At 42.3% G+C, this 23,563-nt stretch overlaps 1 protein-coding gene across 1 annotated transcript in view; it reads right to left on the reverse strand.

Annotated features, from left to right (window-relative positions):
- Positions 1 to 1,824: 1,824 nt before the first annotated feature.
- Positions 1,825 to 23,563, reverse strand: part of LOC119416595 (F-actin-monooxygenase mical1) — a 47,355-nt gene continuing 25,616 nt past the window's right edge. Inside the window, exons 3-13 of the mRNA XM_037683785.1 lie at positions 19,720 to 20,020; positions 17,604 to 17,811; positions 15,455 to 15,562; positions 15,261 to 15,356; positions 14,910 to 15,065; positions 5,267 to 5,367; positions 4,764 to 5,021; positions 3,418 to 3,533; positions 2,454 to 2,580; positions 2,095 to 2,170; positions 1,825 to 1,976 (exon numbers count right to left, since the gene is read on the reverse strand). Coding sequence (XP_037539713.1) covers positions 1,825 to 1,976; positions 2,095 to 2,170; positions 2,454 to 2,580; positions 3,418 to 3,533; positions 4,764 to 5,021; positions 5,267 to 5,367; positions 14,910 to 15,065; positions 15,261 to 15,356; positions 15,455 to 15,562; positions 17,604 to 17,811; positions 19,720 to 19,971 — 1,650 coding nt within the window. The 5' untranslated portion in view covers positions 19,972 to 20,020. The remainder of the gene's footprint in view (positions 1,977 to 2,094; positions 2,171 to 2,453; positions 2,581 to 3,417; positions 3,534 to 4,763; positions 5,022 to 5,266; positions 5,368 to 14,909; positions 15,066 to 15,260; positions 15,357 to 15,454; positions 15,563 to 17,603; positions 17,812 to 19,719; positions 20,021 to 23,563) is intronic.

Here is a 23,563-nt window from a genome sequence, read left to right on the forward strand (position 1 = left end):
TAAACATGTCCGCTGTGTGGAAGTATTTTACACTAGAAACACCACAAAACAAGACAGCAACGTGCAATGTTGTCTGCAGAGCCATAGCACCACATTAAACTGCAGTAAAGGTAGCACCGGAGCTCAAATATTTACCGAAAAGTTGCTAAACATCATAATTAATGACCAACCGCTATCAGTTGTAGAAAACAAATGATTTCTCTGCTTGGTACTTGCAGCCAAGATATAGTTTACCCTCCAGGAGATATCAGTACAACAGTAGACAATCATAAAAAAGCATATAAATTGAAAATTACAATAAAATTATATTTAAAAAAATGAAACAAAAACAACCACATTATATAGTGATTTGAAATACTAAAAACAGAAACAGGTTTGTGTTGGTTTGTGCCATGAACTTAGCAGATGTTTAAAGCCATTTAATCACTTTAATATCCACTTTAAAGCTAGGAATAAAAAAAGATCATGTTTTGTGTTAGCAGGATTTAATTCTACCTTTGAAACTTATCCAACATCAATAAAACTTACCTCATGTTGCCTTTTTGGACATGCATATATTTGTACAAATTGTACTTGCCTGTAGGGAGGAGATTATTACAGCCTCATATAAAATCAATAATGATGAGATTGGAACGGGATCGGGATTGGCCGATATCCAGATTTAGGTATTGGGATCAGATCTGAAGTTACAAAATGTGGATCGGTGCATCCCTAGCTACAACTAGGCCTGTCATGATAAACTTTGCCGGGTGATTAACTGTCTCAGAAATTATTGCGATAAACGATAATATTGTTTGAAAATTGACAATAATTAATAACATCAAATTGAAGAAATTTTGGTTAATTTTTGTGTGTAGTATCATTTTTGACCAATGGATGGCAGTATAAGACTGTTTGAACTGAAGGATGGATAGTGAGGGAGGAGCAGTGCGTCTCTTTAAAAAAAATGGGAGGGAAGCCCCTTGATGTGACATGGGCTGTCTCTTCCGTTCTCAAAATGGCGGACTCTCAGTGTAGTTTGAGCTCTTTAGCATTGCATTTTTCAAACAAAAGCTTTTAATAAAAATTATTATTTTTTTAATCAGCTTCTTTTTGCAGAGAATAACATTTTAGACGAAGGCACGTGTTTCAACCGTGAATTTTGGAGCTTCAACAAGACGGAGGTTGTTTCCCAGAGGTCGGCCGTTTAGCTTAACTCGTAGCTTAGCTGCTTTTAACGATCTAAAAACGCAATTTTGGATTGTTAAAAAGGATTTTAAAGAGAAAAGAGAAAGGGAGGGGTCAGTGAAGAGCACCTGAGTTGAGCCGTTTATCATCCAGTGTCTTCAGTAGAAAGACACGAAGAAACGATAAAGCCGATAAATGAAAACTAGGTCAATAATTTTCATTTGTCATGCGATTAATTGATTTGTTTTTGCGACAGGCCAAGCTACAACCACACCAAATTATAGTTCAACATATGTAAAACTGACCGAGCCATTTCTGTGTCATCTAAAGTCAATTAGCTGTGGTGGCCATCTTGAATTGGCTCTATCAGCTGTAGATATGCAACAGCTTTTTGTGCGTCACTGAAATACATCCAGTTGTTTATGAGATGTTTTGTTAACAAACATGTTTGACTCCAACAGATTTTGCAATAAAAGATTATGTGAAGTGATGAAGTGTAGAAATTTCTCTGTATAGCACAAGTAAATTGAGAAGATTTTTTTTATATTTTGTGTCAGTGTCACTAAACATGACTCAGGACATTTAACATGAACTCATCAGCAACCCTAAATGTATATTTAACTTTCTGTAAAATTCTGCTAAAGCAAAAGGAACAACTTACATCAGCTTGGGTCTAAAGTGGTGAATGAGAGCACACAAAGCCAGCCCGGACCTCCAGGATTGGGTAAAATCTTTTACATTCACGTTCTTATGGCCGTTGGTGTGTTTCACGCACCATTTCAACAACTCCTCAAAACCACTGGCTGGATCTGAGGAACAAATGCACAAACATGTTAAAAACAGTTCTGAGTTACACGCCTGTGCAGTAAGCAGCGTGTTGTGCTTCAACAGGGTAAAGATTAACATCTGCACAAAGGGATGACTCACCTCGACGCATGACACACTGGCTGTCCTGTGTTGTGCTGGATGGACGGGTTTTATCACCATCATATAGGTGCTGGACCTAAATTAAAGATTGAAAGACCAGTCAGCATTTTTAAGATCAAACACAGGCTTCAGTCGATTATATAAAATATGGGATAAATTGAAGCCAAGCAAGTTTGAGGCATGCTGCTCGTCTTTCAGTCTCATTATTTAGATTGTGACAGATTGCATCCTGTTTTACTGAGCAATTTCAACACAGTGACACTAAGCTCTGCTTCTGCGAGATTGTAATCTGTTGCTCTAAATGACCTTCAAAATGCTTAAGAGTTTCTGTTGAGTAAATAAAGGATAAGAAAGCTGACCTGGTGAGCCTGGATGGACGACAGGTTGACTCTCTGGTATCGTGTTTTAGGGTCGATGCTGTACTGAGAGTAGTTCTTGCTGGTGTTTTCAGGTGTGGTCTGGGAGAGGAGCTGGTAAATACTTTCTCTGTACATTTATGACGATAGTAACAGGGGGAAAAAAAAATCAAAAACGTCAATACAATTATATCAAAATTCTTTCAGAATTAAAAGTTTAGCACATCATATCAGCTGCCACCTTTCATGCACGAGTTTTAAACTAAAATCATTTCAGGCTATGAAGGGATGGAGTTATAGTCATTTCAGTCCACTTTTGTAAATTTTATTATGTCACTAGATCTGTCAGCGCTCACATAATGTGTTGAGAAGGGAATATTATCATTGTATGTTACCATACAGCGATGAAATTAATTCTCTGAGTATAACCCATCACGCCTGAGATGCACCCAGGTGGAGCAGTGGGCAGCTATTGAGCGCTCGGGGAGCAGTTAGGGATTAGGTGTCTTGCTCAGAGACACCATGACATGTGGGAATGTTCGGGAGTCGAACCACAACTTTCTAGTCCCAGATCAGCTGCCTTACCTCTACCCCATCTCGGCCCCGAAGGTCAAGAAGGATTCTCAGCTACTACTACCACACTTTAGCACAGTGGCTGGTGATAATAAACCAACATCAATGACAATGATGGCTGACTGTTGGCCTTATGGAATCAATAAGATCTTAAAATATTTAAAACGTATGCTAATTCTTGTAGAACTGTTGGCATTTCTATTAATTATTCAAATCAAAAGCACTTTATTTCTCTCAAAGTGAAAATACTTGTTTAATTAGACAACCATGCAGGTGGACTAGTTCTTAGAAAAATATTTACAGCATTTTCAATGCCAAATATTCATGTTTATAAATTAATGTTTTTTTCAAGATGGAAAAAGTGTAACAGTATGAATCATACAGCTCGACTTACCTCTCAGCTAGGACCTTTAGATGTGGGACACCCATACCCCAGCTCTTCACAATCCACGCTGTATCAAAGGCAGCAAAGAATCCACGAGCTATGCCTGTCCCCAGAGGCCAGAAGGGCTGCAGAGAGCACAGGACCAGAAGCATCAGACTTAAAGAAACAAACAGTAAATGCCTGCCACGGGGTGCTCCATCATCAGCTCCTCATGAACGTAGTCTAATTTTTGTTATGAGTGGTTTCCAGTCAGTTTTATGCAAGGCTCAAGGATCACATTGAAAAGAAAAAGGAAGTGAAGAGCAAGCAGCCATGTAAGCTCCCGGAAACAGATAGGGAATGGGTGTCTTATAACGACAAGCAGGCACGAACTTCAGGTCACAAGTAGACTACCCCACCACTGCACCACTGCCACCTATAAACAACCGGACCAGGCCTAATATTTATTATTATTATTACATTATATTTGTTATTCTATAAATAACGTAATATTCAACCTATGATAAAAAAAGGTACTTGCTCTCCAATAGATGTTCAGGTTTTAGTTCCTTGTTTTCCCTTCTTGTTCTGATTTGGTCAGTTGTAGGTTTAAACACACCATGAGGCTTCACAGTGACACATCAAGAACAGAGGGCCCCAGTGGTTACAGCTACTTCTTGTATTATTGAAAACAAACCAACACTAAAACTGAATACACACTTCATTGTTCCAGATTTTTTAGAAGAGAAACATTTGATATGTTGCATGTTCAATAAAGTCAGGGATCTCATAAAAGTCATGATTCACAGGATAACAGCTCAACACTTGTGTCCACTACACAAATGTCTACAGTTTTATGAGGTTTTCAGCATTTCATGAAAACAAAATTCCCTGATTTTTCCCAGAGTAAATCCTAAAATTTCAGGAGATATTTTAGTCACCCAAAATGCTCTGAACTTACTGCCGGGCAGAGTCACATCCAGAGATGACGGTAAATGTACTGTAGTCTACGGTACGTGCATACAGCAAACTATCCTAATAATTACCGGTAATTATATTGTATAACATTCAGACACTAAAAAGCCACCACAGCCAATAAGTAGGGACACATGCACTATGTACACTGAGTAGAACATGGACTCAATAACGCTAGAATACTAGCATTACTACATGATTACTTACATAGAGTACATGTCAAAATCACACTTTTAATCAGATCAGTGTTCAAATTCCTGAATTTTCCTCGTCTGGAAAACGAACATAATTTTCCAGGATTTCCCTGATTTCCAGAGTCACTATGAACCCTGTTATAAGAACATTTAAGATTGGTAACAAAAAAACCCAACAACAAATGACTTTATGCAGCAGCCATTTACCTCCACCAGACAGTCTCCAACAAGAGCTATCAACAGCTTCTTGCCCCTCCTCTCACGGACATGAGAGGCATTCTCAGAGCGGTGCATGCAGGTGAAGTCGAACATGGCCACATCTGACTGGCCTGCATGATTCTGGGCAAACTGGAGGTCAGACAGTTTGCCACCAGTGGAGAAGTACGCAGCATCATGAGCATAAATGCACAAAGCGACATGATCCACGTTTGCAGGAGCCAGCAGCTGTTCTGCGTTGCTGTAGTCCTGCAGATACAAAGTGAGAGGAGGCTTCTAAACAAAAACTCAGCCTTTTTGACAGAGTGACATTTCTTTAACTTGGCTTCCTGTATTAGACATGTGAAGTCAGAGAAAGATGACTGATGATTTCTGTGCACACACAAACCACACTCCACGTCTTTTTCTTTTAATGGCCAGGGCCGCAGCTTGTAACAATAAACAAAAAATAAAAATCACATTTTTTTCCTATATACTGGATGTGTTGTTCTCACCTGTTTAATGACCCCCTTCTTCAGCAAGCTCTTCTTCTTGGCAGTCATGACAAAGTAGTGGGTGTCATCTTTGTAGTAGACAATATTCTCCAAATCAATATCTGGAAAGGAACAGAGAGCGAGCCTGGTGGGTATACCCAGACACATGCCAGTGTACAAGAAGAATAAAAGCATGTATCATTTTCCAACAAGATTAACTTGCTTATTCACATCCTTCCACTGGTTTAGCAGGTTTTGGAACCAAGAGCTTGTGGTGCCACATAGAGGGAGATTAAGGTAGATTATAGAAAGACATTCAAATGGAAGTGAAAAGAGGATTTTCTTTTTCAAAGACAAGAGGTATAACTTCTCTAAAATGAAAGAGTAGCAAGTGCAGAGCAATGTGGATGAATGATGGATTTAATCAGAAATATGTTAGAGAAACCACATGAGGATTATATGAGTTTCATTTCACACTTCACAGTGAATTCATCCAGACAATGTGAACATTAAATAAAAACGCCTTTTCTGTGCTTCACAGCATTTGTTTGGGTGAGTAAAGGAACAACAGACTCAAACTCTAATAAGACCCTGTCACTTTGTTCTAAATTGATTTATTCACAGCCTTTGAACTGTTTAGTTATAAGCTCAGCTCAGAGTAAAGTTATCCAGCTCCACCAGAATTACTCCCATAAAACTACAACTTTAAATTAAAGACTTGGTGTTCTTTAAAAAACATATGTTGCTTGCTGCACTAAATATAAACTAAAATCATCTTGTGATGAACAGAGTTTTAGTTGTTAAAGTTACACCTTGTGCAGTGTATAAAGTAATAGTCACATGCAATATTGCAAGATCTGCTGACAGAATATGTTCTGAGAATGACATTCAGCTACAACCAGATCAAACTTTAGCTCAATATCTGTAAAGTTTAATGAGTAAAAGCCATGTTTGTGTAGGTTAAGTCAATCAGCTGTGGTGGCCATCATAACTTAGGTTGACTCCAAAAACTAATCAGACAAACGTCCCATGATTCCTTTCTGAATTTCATGAAATACAGCCAGTGGTTTATGAGATTAGTATGCCAATGTCCCCATCACCGAGGGATTTGGACTGTACTTATATAACACCTTTCTATCTTATCGAGATACTCAATGCACTTTACATCAAGCTGTGTCCTCATTTGCCCATTCATACAGCACTCTACTAGATCTATACAAAGCTAATTGAACAAATCATTCTAAAAGAGACTAATCAGTGCTTCAGGTCACATTCACACACTGATGGGACACACATCAGAGGCAACAAGGGGTTCAGTGTCTTGCCCAGGGACACTTGGACATGTGACTGCTGGTGGATTTGAACCCCCAACTCTTGCATTGGAGGACGACTGCTCTAATCACTCAGCCACAGCCTCCCCATAGTGAATGTTTTGTAGTTTTCAACATGAGTGTTTTTCTGGACTGGAATTGAACATAGAACGTAAATAAACATTGGTTACGTACTGTAACTCCAGATTCTATGAGTAGAGGTGCAGCCCTTTAAGGCGGTCGCTTGTGGGTTTTATCCCGTCACGCAAAGCGTCGCACTGAAAAAATTTAGTCCACGACCACCTGTCGTGTGGGACCCACCCGGTCCGTATAAATTACGTTAAGAGCGGGTAATCGGCTCCCAAATAGCTTTTTTTCTTCAGCCATTTAGGAGCCAGTGAGGCCCAGTGCTTAAAGGGCTACGCCTATACTCATAGAATCTGGGGTTACAGTACATAACAAACGTTCTATTTCGTATAGGCTTCGCCCTTTAAGGCTGTCGCTTGTGGGTTAAGGGCGAAGCAGGATGTAGTCTCAGCCTCACTGGGTCCATTCTAACACCGTATGAAGCGCCCGCTTGCAGTAAAAAAACATTTTATACCTCAGCCCTCCATGTGCGTAAATACGCGCTGCGTAATTACGTGCACCATGTACAGATGCGCGCTGCGTAATTTACGCATTCCGTGTACATGGGCGCCCGGGCGCCCGGAGAGAAAAGTTTTCGACGGGAAAAATGGAAGAGGCTGAAAAAACAGTGAACAGATTCAAAAATAAATGAACTGATTAGTAATCAAATGAACTGATTGGTAACAGTATTCATGAACTGATTAGTGACATTAGAACAAAAATCAACAGTCACAAACTTGTGACTGATAAATATCTCACACTATAATTGCATGCAGTCAGTTGTGAGTTTAAGCCAAGTTCCATGAAAACAATGAGATTCATTCTGTTAAGGCGCTGAGAACAGAATGCGTCATGGAGCGAGCAGACACATCACGCAGATAGAAGCAAATAAATGAGCAGGGTGATGACCATGCGGCCGCAGTGCAAATATCCTGCATTGTCATACCATAATGCAAGGCTGTCGAGGATGCGATTCCTCTGGTCGAGTGCACCCTGAGGTTGTCAGGGGGCTCTAAATCTGATGCTCTGTAAGCTTCAGAAATGGCCTCACACAGCCAGTGTGACAGGCGCTGGGTGGATAACGGGCTACCTGCAGAGGCGTCTCTATAACGCACAAACAAATATTGAGTCTGACGCAGTGTAGCCGTGCGTGCTACGTAACATGTCAACGCACGCACAGGGCAGAGGAGATGAAAAGATGCTTCTTCTTCTGATATGTGGGGAGGAGGGAAAAAACCCTCCAATGTTATCATCCTCGATTTAAATAAGTTTGTGATGTTTTTAGGCATAAACGCTGGGTTAGGTCTCAGATCAGCTGAACTGCCATCAGCCTGAATCCTGAGGCATGACGGAGCAACAGAGAGGGCAGATAAATCACTCACTCTTTTTGCAGATGTCAAGGCCAACAGCAGGGCTGTTTTAAGTGACAAGAATTTAATCGAAACCTGACCTAACAGCTCAAAAGGAGCTTTGATCAAGGCCTACAGAACCATTGTTAAGTCCCACTGAGGAGTAAATGGGCGTGACACAGGTCTGCGCCTCTGTAAACCATTTAGAAAACGCTTCATCTGCGGATGATTAAAAACTGTTCTTTCACCAAAGCCTTTGTGACTGGAAGAAATGGCTGCAGCATACATTTTAATTGTGCTGAACGCCAGATTTCTGTCCATCAGCTGCTGCAGAAAGGACAGCACGCCACCTAGTGGACATGAGGTGGCCTCTACACCCTTTCTCTGTACACCAGCGCTGAAAAGCTGTCCACTTTGATATGTACAGCGCTGTGGTGGAGGAAGAACGTGAATCCTGGATCGTGTGCACTACATCTTGAGAGAGACCCATCCTCTCTAAGCGGATCCGCTCAGCGGCCAGACCCAAAGGTGCTGGCCTATTTCTGGGTAACTCCTGATTGCTCCACCCGCCTGGAGGAGAGTGTCCTTCCTCCACGGCCGTTGTCACAAGCGACCCGATAACAGACGTCGCAGGATTGGAGCCCACGGGGCGCTCACGCGCTCGGGGGCTATCAAAATGGCTGACAGTTCTTTCTCCCAAGCTCAGTTCAGAAACCGTGATATTAGAGGGACTGGGGGAAAAGCGTAAAAGAGCATGTTGGGCAATGGGCTGTGGGCAAACGCGTCCACTTTTAACGGTGGTTCGTTCCGTGGGCTAAGTGAGAACCATAGTTGGCACTGGGTGTTCTCCCGTGAGGCAAACAGGTCCCCTGCCGCTCTGCCAAATTTCTCCCACGTCCGAGACAACAGCTCAGGATGGAGGCTCCAGTCCTCGTGGCGCGGACCGCCCCTGGACATTATGTCCACTCCTCTGTTCAAGACGCCGGGGATGTACACTGCTATGATGGAGAGCAGGTTTTTGTGTGCCCAACACAGCAGCTGCCTCGCATTTGGGCTGAGCGCACGCCCCCCTGCCGGTTTATGTACGCTACAGACACTTTGTTGGTTGTGTGAATCAGAACGTTTTGATTCCGCAACACCGGAACAAAAAGTTGAATCGCATTCAAAACTGTGCGGCATTCCAAAACGTTTATACGAGCAGCTGTGTGATGTGGCCACAGCGCCCCCACAGCCCAAGACGGGCACATTCCTCCCCAACCTGACAGGTACGTGTCTGTGAAAACTGAGACGTGTGACGTAGGCCTGCTGATAGGGGTTCCCTCCGACAGAGTGAGGGGATTTTCCCAGTGTCTCAGGTCGATTCCCACGGAGGGGAGCACAGAGATCATCCGCCTCTCTTGCCTTACTGGATCTATGCGCAGGCGAGCGGACCATCTCCGGCAGTGCCTTATGTGGAGTAAACCCAATGGAGGCACCGTGTGAGCTGACGACATTGTTCCCAACAGTTTCATGATGGAAACAGCCGTCACTACTCTGCCCGGTTTTACGTGGCGGAGCTGGTCTTTTGGAGTTTCGTTTTTTGTCTGCGATAAACGAGCCCTCATAGTGACTGAGTTTAGCTCTACTCCCAGAAAAATGATCATCTGGGCCGGAAGAACAGAGCCCTTCTCCCAGTTTATGGCGAAGCCCAGGTTGTGCCGATACAGGGTCCCTTGAAAGGAGAAGTGCAGGAACTTTCTGCATTTTGGAATGATTGGAATGTTGTTCAGGGAGCACGCTTGCTGCCACTCTGCGTAACGCTCTGGGAGCAGGCACGCGTCTTTGTGATGCGTCATGACTTACGGAAGTCAAAAGCCTCTGTGCCACACTCAGGCTGCAGGCTGACGTGCGCTGAGGGGAGGCGTGCGCGCCCTCAGCGATGCGACATCGCTTGGGTGGGGGCTGTCGCCGCTGCGGGGACACACGTTTGTCTCCGCTGCGGTCAGAAGGGGTAGAACACACCCTGGGCTGAGAGCGAGATTTTCTCCTGGACTCGGTCTGCCGAAAAAATTCATTTTTTGCTGCCGTGTGTTTTCTCGAGCTGCAGTGACTTTTTAAAAACCTGTTTGAGGACACCGGCTCGTTTTGTGTGGAGGATGTGTGCAGAAAAGCCGCTGTGAGATCATTCAAACTGACAGTCAAGCTGAAATCAGACACTTTATTATCTGAATGATGTTTTCATTTTATTTCAAAACTCAAGCCATCATTAAGCACACACACATCCTCTGCAAGGAGTAATTTCTTAAATCTTCTCCCCCGTGAGCCCTGCGGCTGGTTGTTCCAGGGCGGAGCCTGTTGGCAGTCTCTGCGGAAGATGCTGAGCCACTGGATGAGAAGGGCTGTTCTCTGGCAGAGGGGCCGGTGGCGAAGCGGGGCGGGAGAGCACTGTTGCAGCTGTGGAGCATCTCTGCAGCTGCCTCTGGCCACGATGATCCCTCCAGCAGGCGGGAGGAGGAGTGTGGCTTCATCAGGTGGCACACAGTCTCCGACACCTCCTCTGACTTCTTCAATTTTTCGAGCATGGCCTTGAAATTGGCTCCAAACAGCGCGTCCGTCGTGATGGGGCCCTCCAACAGGTCTTTCTGCAGCTTCTCCAGCAAGGAGGGGGAGTGTCGAAGCCAGGTGGACCGCTGGATCATTGTCATCCGGGCGGCAATGCGAGACAGGCAGACAGCAGAGGAGGCACACAGGTTGAGGATGACGTCAGATGCCTTGCAGAGGGAGCTCTTTGTCTCCTCAGGCAGGTCTGTTTCCTCCAGCCTCTGAGATGCTGTAGGCCAGCAGAGCAACATTGTTGTTCGCTACGGCCGCCTGGAACGCGCACTGGTGAGCTCGGTTGGAGAGTGACGTCACCGTCTGGTCGTGCTTTCCCGGAGGAGCTGGACGCTGGTCCAACTTGGACACTTTTGCTCCGAGAGCTTCCGCCAGGCTTGGCTCCGGGAGGGGTACCGAAGGAAAATTCCGCTCAGTAAACCCCTCCACTCTGGTGATGGGCGCGAAAGTGGAGACGGGCGCTCTCAATTTACCAGGGCCGGCCGCAGCCTCGTTCCAGTAGGACGTCACTGCTGGGAAACGAGGCCAGATGGGGTCAGGGTGGCGAGCCGGGGTGGAGCCAAACCTTCCCGCTAGATCATCCAATCTGGGCAGGGGAAGGAGAGGGATGTAAAATCCCTTTGTCAGCCGCCTCCTGGATTATGCCGGGCAGCACCGAGAGGAGGGCACAGACGGCTGGAAGCGGTGTGGTCGCTGATGCGGAAAGGCCTGGGAGGGGTGAGCATCCGCTCGGCCCCTCCCATTCCAACACTACGCTCTCCAGGAGGGAATGAGCAGTGGGACTGCTGCTGACGTCGCCTGTCCCAGAGGAACCATCCGATTCGCTCAGAGACCCGGCGTCAAAAAATCAATGGCGTCATCCAGCGAGCAGTCCCCCGCCACGGAGAGGCACTCCTCGATGTTAGCCTTAAACAAGGCTGCTCACCTCTGCCTCTCCTCAGGGGGAAGGAGGTCACAGAGGAGGCAGGAGGAGGCAAGGTCGGCATGGCGGGGACCTAGGCATCCTTCGCAGGTGTTGTGCCGGTCTAACCTCAGCATGTAGCCAGTCTTGCAGGACGGGCACAGGCGAATGGTGTTGGTGCTGGACATCACGTTGTTGGAAGATCAGTGCTAGTTGCTTGCTGAAGAAAAATGGGAGCCGATTACCCGCTCTCAACGTAATTTATACGGACCGGGTGGGGCCCACACGACAGGTGGGCGTGGACTAAATTTTTTCAGTGCGACGCTTTGCGTGACGGGATAAACCCCACAAGCGACAGCCCTAAAGGGAGAAGCCTATACGAATAGGAACTTTAATGTTTTGGTGCAAGATGTTCAAGAAGGTAGGAGTTACGCTGTGGACAAGAACAGAGGGAGGGATGCATCTCGTCTAAAGCTGCACAAAGTGACAAATCCCAGCAAGTGGAGGGAGAAATTTTATCCATGACAACGCACAATTGCAGAGCAATGGGTGGTAAGTGGTGCCCTTAGCCACCATAGGTTAATCTACAGCAGTCCTTCTCAAATAGTGCCCCCCCCCCCCCCCCCCCCCCGGGAGAGCCCGGGGCAATGCCAGGTGGGGTGCATGTGACCCTAGAAAACATGCTGTTTTTGCCACAGGGAGTTTTTTTTTTTTAAACTATTCTCATTTGTCGCGTGTGTTCCTAATAATAAAGTTATGAACAAATATGACTGCCTTGTCGTTTTGGAGCCATGCATGAACCATGTTTCTCCCCTCTGCTGCTGACATGATAAATAAACTCCGACCGTTACCTCCTCCATCCTCCGTTGCTGTTTTTATGTCCATGCGCTCTGGACGTCACTCGCAGCTCGCATGCAACAAAGAGTAAACTCAAGCAAGAGCGACACCTGACCCCTCTTTCCTCTTTTGCGTTGACTAAATGTTTTAGTTTTATCGATGAGTTTTTTAAAGCACAATTTACAGAAGTAATGTTTAATAAATGTTAGGACTATTCTTTGCTAACAAAATTAATTCTTAATATTAACTTTATTTAACTTTTATTCTTATTAACACATAAAAGCCAATTAGTAAAGTTCTCTAAGGAATCCAGCAGACAAGTTGAATCTTGGCTTCTTTGCAGTCTCCCATCCTGAGCAAGCACAGTGGCAACAGTGGAAAGGAAAACTCCCTTTTAAAAGGAAGAAACCTCCAGCAGAACCAGCTCAGGACAAGAGACCATCTGCTTTGACCGGCTGGTTTGAGAGGACAGGAAGGAGAGACAGACGAACACAGAATGGCAGGTCCAGGTTAAGGTCCAGGTGAACCTGAAAGACAAAAAAAAAAAAAAAAAAGTGACAGAGTAAACTCAAAGCGAGAGGGTTACCTGCTCCCTTTTTTTTCCTCTTTCATGTTGACAATATTTTTTTGTTTTATTGATGAGTGTGCTCTTTGATCCTGACTTCCTCATTTTGATAAAAAAATAAAAATAAAAATCAGCATAAATTGTTTTATTCATTATAGATTTTTTTTAGGTCAAAGTGTTTTATATAACACTCCTGAGCTAAAATGTTGCTGATCAATTTGAATTTATTATTATTTATTGAATATATTTTATTTTATTTTTCAGTATCAAATGGTCCAAAATGTTTAGTTTATAAAATGATTTTTTTTTCAGGCAAATTGATGCACTTTAAGTTGTTTCTGTTACAGACTTAAAAACAATGTTAACTTTGTTCTTCCTTGTAAATTGATCTATATTCTTTTTTATTTTATTTTTCTTTAACGTTAATAAGGACACAATGTTAGGCAGAGGCATACTTATAACAATAGGCATACTATTTACAGTCGCGGTGGAGAGGTTGGGGGGGGGGATGTTTACTTCTTTCTGAGGGGGCATAACAGAAACAAAACAACAAAACGGAAGTCGGTACCTCTCTTATTTTTCAAATTATCCACCTCACAAGACAAATGGATGGTATTTACAATTCCCCTCTTCGCCCCATGACAGTGGACAAGAGAGATCATCAAATTATTATTTTCTGAGCTTCATGTAAATCTGTTCAATGGTTCATGATATATTTGCTAAAATGAAAACTAAACACACACATATATGCAGGAAAAAGCATAATTGTCCTTTTGCCTTTGTTGGTGAGCTATAATGATGCAACCTGTGGAACAATGCAACGTTGGGAGTGGTAAATTAATAATTTTGTTTTTTTTTCCCCTCTTGAAAATAAATGAGTTAATATATTACAAGTATAATACATTTATTTTCTGTCTGTAAAATCAAACCTACTGGCTTCTTTTTATCTCTTTCAATTTGAAAGTTGGAAATTATCCTTTTTTAATTTTATTTATTGCAGCTTCAGTGGTTGATAAAAAAGAACAAAATATAATAATTAAAGCATCAGTAAATTTCAGACAGTGTTTAGCAATTTTTTAAACATAACAAATGTTAAATTTTAAATAAAACATGATGCATAAATCCAAAACTGAGCTAGTTCAGTGCATGACAAGATCATAACTTAGAGTAAGATCAGAGCCAACAGGTGGTGGGTGAACTGCTGCTGAACCACAGCAAGGGCAGTAGAAGGGTTTCAGAATAAAACTAGAATTTTCAATATGAAATGTGCTCCCTTTGATGTGAGTAAGTACTGGGGCGGCTGTGGCTGAGTGGTTAGAGCAGTTGTCCTCCAGTGGAAGAGTTGGGGGTTCAAATCCACCAGCAGTCACATGTCCAAGTGTCCCTCGTTGCCTGTGATGTGTGTCCCATCAATGTATGAATGTGATCAAGCTCTGATTAGTCTCTTTAGAATGATTTGTTCAATTAGCTTTGTAGAGATCTAGTATAGAGCTGTACGAATGGGTAAATGAGGACATAGGTTGTTGTAAAGAGCTTTGAGTGGCTTGATAAGATAGAAAGGTGCTATATAAGTACAGTCCATTTACTGTTTGTTTATTAAGTTTCAAGGGTTCATCGCCGTAATATGAGTCCACATATGTTTGCTTATGTTTACTGCAGAGCTACAAAACCTGTCCTAAAAGAGGCATACGCTGCAGATGAGGAAGTTGTATGAAGTGGCTCAGCGTAGTCCTAAAACTGGCAGAACTCACAAGACATGACTCAAACGGGTGTTGCTGCAATGAGTCTCTGTGGTGTTGTGGCTAAAGTGTGATGAAGACATTTCAATAGAGAATGGTGTTTTCTTAAGAAGGGACCCATCTCCAGTCTATTTTCTCACAGCTCACAGAGTAAAACCTAATTACTTTTTTACTTTCAATGTCATTTTCTTTTGTTACAAAAAAAAAAAAAATCACAAACCTGCAGGTCTAATGCAAATTTCTACCTGTTTGATTGAGCAGTTCTTGGAAGAACTTCTGGTTATAGATGCGGGCCACACCACTGATCTCTGCTACTTGCGCCTCGGCAGCAGTGTTCCCGTTGATGAAGTTGGCTGTGATGCCAATAGCCAGCTTTCCTCTCATCTCCTTGTGCTTAAAACCTGAGTTTGGAGAGAGAAAAAAAAAAAGTACAACGGATTGATTGATTGATTGATTGATTGATTGATTGATTGATTGATTGATTGATGCATGCATGCATACATACATTACATATAAACCCTACTCCCACCAAGAAACAATTTATGTTATTTTAGTTTATTCACAACAACAGGCTGTGCCAAACGGGCTTGTCTCACCATGAGGGACAAACCTGCCTCCACCAGCAGAGATGAAGACGTCGAACTGGAAAGCTGTTGCAGGATGACTCTGAGGTTGCAGTTTGGCCATCCAACCTTTCACAAAGACATCCAACAGGCACTGAATGAGCTGAGCATCATGAATGCAGTTGATAAATCAGCAACAAAATGAGGACAGTTGTTAAAGGGAGTACCAGTTTCACCAGTGGGCTCAATCAAACCCTGGAACTCCACTTCGGTGTGCACCTCCACCCCGAGGAGAAGACACACCTTCAGTAGAATCAACTGCAGCTGACGGATGCCTGAAATCATAAAAGAACATTATAAAAACATTTAATTTGTTTTTATTGTATATTTACCAGACATTGCTGAATATGAAAAACAACAATTTGCCATAGGATTTATTTTGGCTAAGTCAAATAAAAAGTAAAAAAACAAACAAAAAAAAAAACACAGCAAATCTACCATTTAGCTTGACAATGAAGATATGAACCGTTTAAAAGATATTGATTAGCGTACAACTATTTGTAACAACAGGAGTGCTTACAGTACATGTCTTTAAGGTGAGTAAAACTTGACCCACGTCATTTAAAATATGAGTCATGAGCAGCTTCACACCAGTATACAGGTGAACATCATAAAATTAGAATATCATAAACAAGTTGATTTATTTCAGTAATTCCATTCAAAAAGTAAAACTTGTATATTGTATTCATTCATTACACACAGACTGATATATTTCAAATCAGCTAATTAACTCAAAACACCTGCAAAGGACTGTAAATGGTCTCAGTCTAGTTCTGTAGGTTACACTATCATGGGGAAGACTGCTAACTTGACAGTTGTCCAAAAGACGACCATTGACACCTTGCACAAGGAGGGCAAGACACAAAAGGTCATTGCTAAAGAGGCTGGCTGTTCACAGAGCTCTGTGTCCAAGCACATTAATAGAGAGACAAAAGGAAGGAAAAGATGTGGAAGAAAAAAGTGTACAAGCAACAGAAATAACCACACGCTGGAGAGGATGGTGAAAAAAAAACCATTCCAAAATGTGGGGGAGATTCACAAAGAGTGGACTGCAGCTGGAGTCAGTGCTTCAAGAACCACCATGCTCAGACATATGCAAGACATGAGTTTCAGCTGTCGCATTCCTTGTGTCAAGCCACTCTTGAACCAGAGACAGCGTCAGAAGCGTCTCACCTGGGCTAAAGACAAAAAGGACTGGACTGCTGCCTAGTGGTCCAAAGTCAATTTCTCTGATGAAAGTAAATTTTACATTTCCTTTGGAAATCAAGGTCCCAGAGTCTGGAGGAAGAGAGCAGAGGCACAGAATCCACGTTGCTTCAGGTCCAGTGTCAAGTTTCCACTGTCAGTGATGGTTTGGGGTGTCATGTCATCTGCTGGTGTTGGTCCACTGTGTTTTCTGAGGTCCAAGGTCAACGCAGCATCTACCAGGAAGTTTTAGAGACTTCATGCTTCCTGCTGCTGACCAACTTTATGGAGATGCAGATTTCATTTTCCAACAGGACTTGGCACCTGCACACAGTGCCAAAGCTACCAGCACCTGGTTTAAAGGACCATGGTATTCCTGTTCTTAATTGACCAGCAAACTCACCTGACCGTATCCCCGTATTGTGAAGAGGAAGATGCGATACACCAGGCCCACCAATTTAGAAGAGCTGAAGGTCACTATCAGAGCAACCTGGGCTCTCATAACACCTGCAGGGTAGGTCTGCAGAACCAGAACTGAGCTGCTGGTCTGCAGAGCTGGTGAGTAAAGTTTTGAAGTACTGTACAGTACATATACGTATGTTGTTAAAACTATGTATGTTTAAGAGTTTAGAACATTGTAAAGAACACTACAAGAGTGGGGGAAGGATTTATAAAGCCTATAAATACTAAAATAAATATAGCATTCCTACTTCACAGTTTTTCACCTAACGCAGGTGTGTGTGGAACGTAACCCCCACGATAAACAAGGGCCTACTGTACCTATATAGTGGCAGCCATCTTGGATTTGGATGTGGCAACACAAGAACTTTTACACCTTGACAAAGCCACAGACCAAAATGGAAGTTGGTACCTGAATTATTTTTCAAGTCATCATGCACACAGCATGAACGGACAGATGGATAGATGGAGGGAATTTCCAATTCCCTCTCTTCGCTCTGCAATGGGAGGCAACAAATATCTTCTGGTGTTAAATTGCTCCATGGCGTAAAGGATTCTGATAAAAGGGACTATCTAACAGAACACTAAAACTTATTAACCAGGGTCATATGAAAGCTCCTTCCATGTGTCATATTTGTAGACTTTGCACTTTGAACAGTAAAAGTCACTCACTGATGTGATCCAGAGAGCCAGAGCAGAATTTGCCATAGAACTTTTTGGCTCCGAGCTCTCGGAGGTCGTAGATGGTGAAGGGCCACAGGTGGAGAACATTGTTCCTGGTGAACTCCCCTCTCTTCTCCAGCACCACCACCTGAGCCCCTAGCAGGGACAGTTCGATGGCTGTCCTCAGCCCACATGGGCCAGCACCCAGCACCAAACACTGAGAGGAAGAAAACAACAACAGATTCAGGCAAGAATGAGAAACAAATAAATAAAGCAGGTTAGCGTCAAACTTTAAGCCCTCCAGAGGTATTAACCACTTTAATGAAAGCAATGTTTGATTTGATCTCAGTTAGAGTGTCTGGCAGTGTACAACTATATTTACTCTTTCTAAACATAAACTGATGTTTACTCCAATCTCCGAATTTATTTGTAACTCAAATGTTTTGGGAAACATTTGTAACCAATACAGTATCAAATGTCATACAAAGTCAACATTGTGTTCATTCAGCAGTACAATAAATCACATGTTTGATCACATAAACCTTCTCAAAATTCATTCAAAGGAGCTTCTGATTAGGACCAAAACACTGAAACACTTTTTGCTGTATTTTAGAATAAATTTGTCAATATTTATAAAATTTTGGAAATGTTTTCTTGAGTTGTTGAAGTGTTTTTAATTAAAAAAAAGGTTTTTAAGCTCAATCATCCAGGTAGATATAAAACAGGTTAAATCAGGTCAGTTTCTTTCAGGGAGAAACATTTCATCTTTCATCTGAAAGACGTCATGAGTCTGTGCCCAGATCTGTCTCATTGTAGCACCTCATTGACGTGTTTCAAGCCAACCTCCCGTTGACTGACAGGCCTCAGACTGATGAAGTCTTTCAGATGAAAAGTTTCTCCCTGAAAGAAACTGTCCAGATGACATGATTTAACCTGTTTTGTGTTTTTAATACACTTTATAACAAGACGTTAAAACTAATATAATCAAAATGCAGACAAGTGCAAATGGATGTACACAAAGATTAAGCATCAATTATTTTTAGAATTCTTACAGAAAAAGAAGAAACTAAGTTGATGATGTTACTTGACAAAATGAATAACTTCAACTGTGAGCTTTTAGTGCACCACCACATGTGGCCTGCATTTTACTACAACTATATTTTTATTTATTTTGATAATTCTGTTTTAAGTGTCAACTTAAGTAACCCTGACACATCCTAAACTGCACCATTATGTGGTGACTGAACTGGTAACAGCCTTCCACCTCACCTGGTTGAGTGAATATAAAGACAGCATCATCAGCAAACAACAACTCAACTACCAGCACAAAGAATACAAATAAATCTGCTCTTACCTATCCAGCTTTACAGCTGCCCAGGCACTGATAAATCAGTCCCTCTTATCAAGGCCCAGTAGTTCATGAGGCTTGACGAACACCACTGAACCACTGTAGTTTTCACAACACAGACAGGCGAGTCCTTTGACGCCTCAACATATAACCCAGAGTACAAGTAAACATAACCTTTATATAACAACGTGCATGCTTTCAGAGGCTCTTGTGTAGAAAGTACTTTGTAAATGTTTGGAGACGAATGGACAGAAAACATCTGGCTACTTGCTGCACCAACCCAGCACTTATTTGGGATTAAAGATTAATCCAGCTACATATCGGCCTTGGATAGGTAATTTTAAACATTTTTACACAACAATGCCGTCTGAATGTGCTTAATGTTTTATTTCTTCTCAGAATTTTGTCTGGCTACAGGTTAATTCCTACTTTTGTTACTTTGTGTGCTGGGCACGCGTGACAATCCACACTCAGAATAAAAGCATGTTTAATCTTTAAAGTTACTCCTCCACAGACCGAACCCGGTGAATACACTGCAGCAGGATCACCACCACAATGTTATGCTAATTACAGACATTTGAAAGAAGCCCGTCAGAGCTGTACACGAATCAGAATCAGTACTGGCCTACAGAGCAAATATCTGTGCATCTCTACTGTCAACCAAATTTAAAGATGAAGAAATGTTTTATCCACTCAGAACAAAAAATACAGGAACATGTTAAAAACCATGACAATAATCATTTAAACACACATTAAAGACCTTGTGATGGACTGTACCTTGTTTTTGAGACAGGCTTTTCCTTGCTGGTAAGCTTCTTGAGATGCTCTCTTGTCCAGCTTGGTCCATAAAGCTTTGGCCTTCCAGTAGTTCAGTCTTTCCTTTATTTTTGTGTAGAAGCTCCTAAAATCTTTAGGATCAATATGCAGTTGCCGGCAGAGCTCGATGAAGTGTTTTTTCACTTCCTGACATGTCTTGGCTTGGACAAAAAGGTCAAATGTAGCATGTGAAGGGTTCACAGGATCCGCCATGGCTCACAACGATGCTCCACGTCCTTCTGTTCCCAGCTTTGTGGACAAACTGTGGAAAATAAAGTTTGATCACAGCGTTAGCACTTCCGACTCAGGAGCATTGTCAGTGTGGGTTTTTACTGTAATTATTTAGGATGGAGGGTGGGGTGGGGTGGGGGGGGACAAAGTCTATTGCTTTGTTGTTTGTATTTATGAGGGTAGTTCAGCTTTTCCACCTACTGTGCCATGGGAAGTCCCCTACATATGTTTCCTTAATTATAGTCCACACGTTTAAACGCTGATGGCTTCCAGTCACCTGGTAGACTGAGTCATTACAGACTTCCTCCTCTGGGGTTTTCTGATTGGCTGTTTCTTTTGTTTTATGGCCTCTCTGCAAATGAACAACATGCCTGCACCTCATGTGTCATTTTCACACAGCCTGAGGATGTGGCAGCTGCAGGAGGAACAACCAACTTCTCCATATCTCAGATTTTATCCATGTTTGAACGGATAAACTTCTGTTCCACATAAATATGAATAAAAAAATACTATACTGTACAGTTTTATTTAAAACTAATAACTAGCTACTGTTAATAGAACACAATGCAAAGTTAGCTCCATTATAAACCAGCACACAAAAATGTTTTATAATTCCTTAAAGGAGTGCATCTCACCCGCCTATAATGCCAGAGATTTACACCAAGACCATCTTATGAGGAGAAATTATGGAATTAGAACCACTTCAGTAAAATCTTGAAAGTAAATTTAAACTTATCGCATCAAACACAAAATCTTGCACGATTTGTAAGCACTGGCGTACTTAATGGGGATGACTCAGCTGATAAGACAAAAAAAAAGTTTAGCATGATATCTGCATATTTTTTCCATTGACCTTTATTTATCCAGGTAGTCTCATTGAGCCACGAGAACTCATTTTCAAGAGAGACCTGTTTAGGAGCAGATGGGGGTTAAGGGCCTTGCTCATGGGCCCAGAGTGGGGCGAATGAGGGTAGAGGCAGGTGTGGGTGCTTCACCTACCCCACCCACATTTTTGATGATGTTGGTACCGGGGCTTGAACCAGCGATCTTCCGATCACAGGCCCACCTTCTCCAACCTCTGCACCACCACTCCCCCATATCTGCATATCTGTAAAATTGGCGAAGTTATATCAGTTAAAATCCAACAATGTTCAGTCAGGTCATCCGGACAGTTTCTTCAGTGGACAGATGTCCAGATGACCTGACTGAACATTGATGGATTTTTTACCTGGATGACTGAGCATGAACCTGGAGCCAGAACATGTCTCCTTGTGTCCCTGTGATGGACTGGAGACCTGTCCAGGTGTCCCCAGCCTCTTGCAGTGACTGTTGGACATGGGCACCAGTGACCCCTGCGACCCGGAAGGAAGAAGCGGGTATTCAACCTTTATTTAGACAGGTTAATCCCATTGAGCCTCGGGGACTCATTTACAAGAGAGACTTGAAAAAAGGTAAAGATAATGGATGGATTAGCTGTGGCAGCTAACTTGAGTTGCGTAACTTCAAAAGATGGGGCGCAGATGTTCATCCAATGATTACTTTCTGGGAGTTTTATAGAAATTCATCCAGTGGCTGATGAGCTATTTTGCTAACAGACAGAGTTGAGTCAAATAGTTATTAGCAACGTTCTAATCGTAGATCTTGATGTTTAGTTAGTGCCTAAAGTTTTTGCTGTGGATAGTTATAAGCTATAATTACACCAATGTTTTTTGTTTCATTCAACCTTTATTTAAACAGGTCAATTATATTGAGCCTCGGAGACTCATTTACACGAGAGATCTGATTTTAACAAAGAATGATGACGACAGTGGACAACAGCGACAACAATACACAGTCATAAAAGAAGCATACAAATTTAATTTTTTTTTTTTTTTTTTTTTTTTTTTACAAATCAAAACAAAATAGCAACCATAAGGACGGTCTAAAGGAAAAGTAGCAAAAAAACAAACAAAAAAAAAAAACAGCTAGATTATAAAGTGGTGTAGAAAACTAAAAACAGGAACATGTCTGCATTGGCTTTTGCCAGGAACTTGACAGATGTTTGAAGCCACTTAGAGAGGTCAGGGTTGAGAGCTTCAGATCTTTTTGCAAGATATTCCAGGAAACAGGAGCAAAGTAGGAGAAGGCCCTTTTGCCAGGTTCAGTCCTCACTGAGGGAACACTGCAGGTAATAATGTCCTGGGAACACACGCTGTAGCTGCACACGTAGGAGGAGATGTATGAAGGCAGCAGACCAAGAAGTGATTTTAAGATGAAAATGTACCAGTGAGAGTCTGTGTGAAGTTAATGATGTCCAGTTAACCAGTGAATACAGGGTGCAGTGGTGGGTACGATAATCACAGCCAGTTATGAATCTTAGTGCACCATGATAGACAGCATCCAACATCTGCAGGGAGCTCGTAGGAGCGTTTGTATACAGTAGATAATGTCACCGTAGTCAGAGGGAAGGAAAGTCGCAGTTACAAGGTGTTTCCTAACATACCTAACATTCAGAGTTGGACAGGATTTATTTCTGAAAAAGAAACCCAGTTTAACTTTCAGTTTCTTTACTAGGTTTTCCACGTGAAGCTTAAAAGAGAGAGCTGTGAATTGACCAAGATATCCCAATATTTATAGGCATCAACAAACTCAATAGGGACACTATTTGAGGATAAAATCAGAGGAAGAGGTACTGGGATTGATTTCCTGTTTGAAAAAAAAAAGCATCCCTTTGGTTTTATCAGCATTTGGGACAAGTTTGAGATAGAGCAAGTCTGACTGGTTGATGTCAAGGGCGGATTGCAAAAGCTGGAAAACCTTAGCAACTATTTTAGCTCGATAATAAACAACTGTGTCATCAGCATAGAAATGTAAGGATGCACCAAGGATGCTCTGACCTACATTACCCTATGTAGATTGTAAAGAGAGTGGGTCCTAAGAAAAACGTCAGCTCATTATCTGTAAACTGACTGGGTAATAGCCATCCTTGTGTTTTCTAAGGTTCGTTAGCTGTGGAAGCCATCTTGAATCGAGTTCACTTCAAAAGTTAGACTGCCTCTGCTGACCTCTGTCCTGGTACCTGTGGTGAGAGTATTAGCTTTGAGGTAGTGGAACCCAACAAGCAGCACCAGAAACAGGATATGTGTTGATGGTAATTACACACAGCCAAAGAATAAATTACAGCTAGTAAAGACGTGCTTTGATGTGAGCACATGTTTTGCCACCTTTGTCAGTCTTTTGGTCAGACACTGGTCCAGGATGAAAACTGCACATTTAAAACATTTCTCTCGTATGTTTTTAGTTAGAAGTTTAAGCTTTGCACAATCACAAATTATTTATTTTGTGCTTGTGTAAAGTTTTATTGCTGAAACAGTATCTATTCTTCACAAGTGAAAAAGCTTGATGTTAACACAAACATGTAGTTTGAATTTGTAACAGTTTCAGAAATTACATTCTTTCACCTGTAAAAATCTACATCAAGTAGTCCAACGTTTTTCAGTCAGGACATCTGCACAGTTTCTTTTTTTGTGCTGAAACGTTTCGCCTTTGATCCGGAAGGCTTCATCAGTCAAGGAAACACACAACAAAACTGATT

Source organism: Nematolebias whitei, chromosome 11 (assembly GCF_014905685.2).
Source record: "Nematolebias whitei isolate Nwh7 chromosome 11, NemWhi1, whole genome shotgun sequence".
NCBI classification, from domain to species: domain Eukaryota; kingdom Metazoa; phylum Chordata; class Actinopteri; order Cyprinodontiformes; family Rivulidae; genus Nematolebias; species Nematolebias whitei.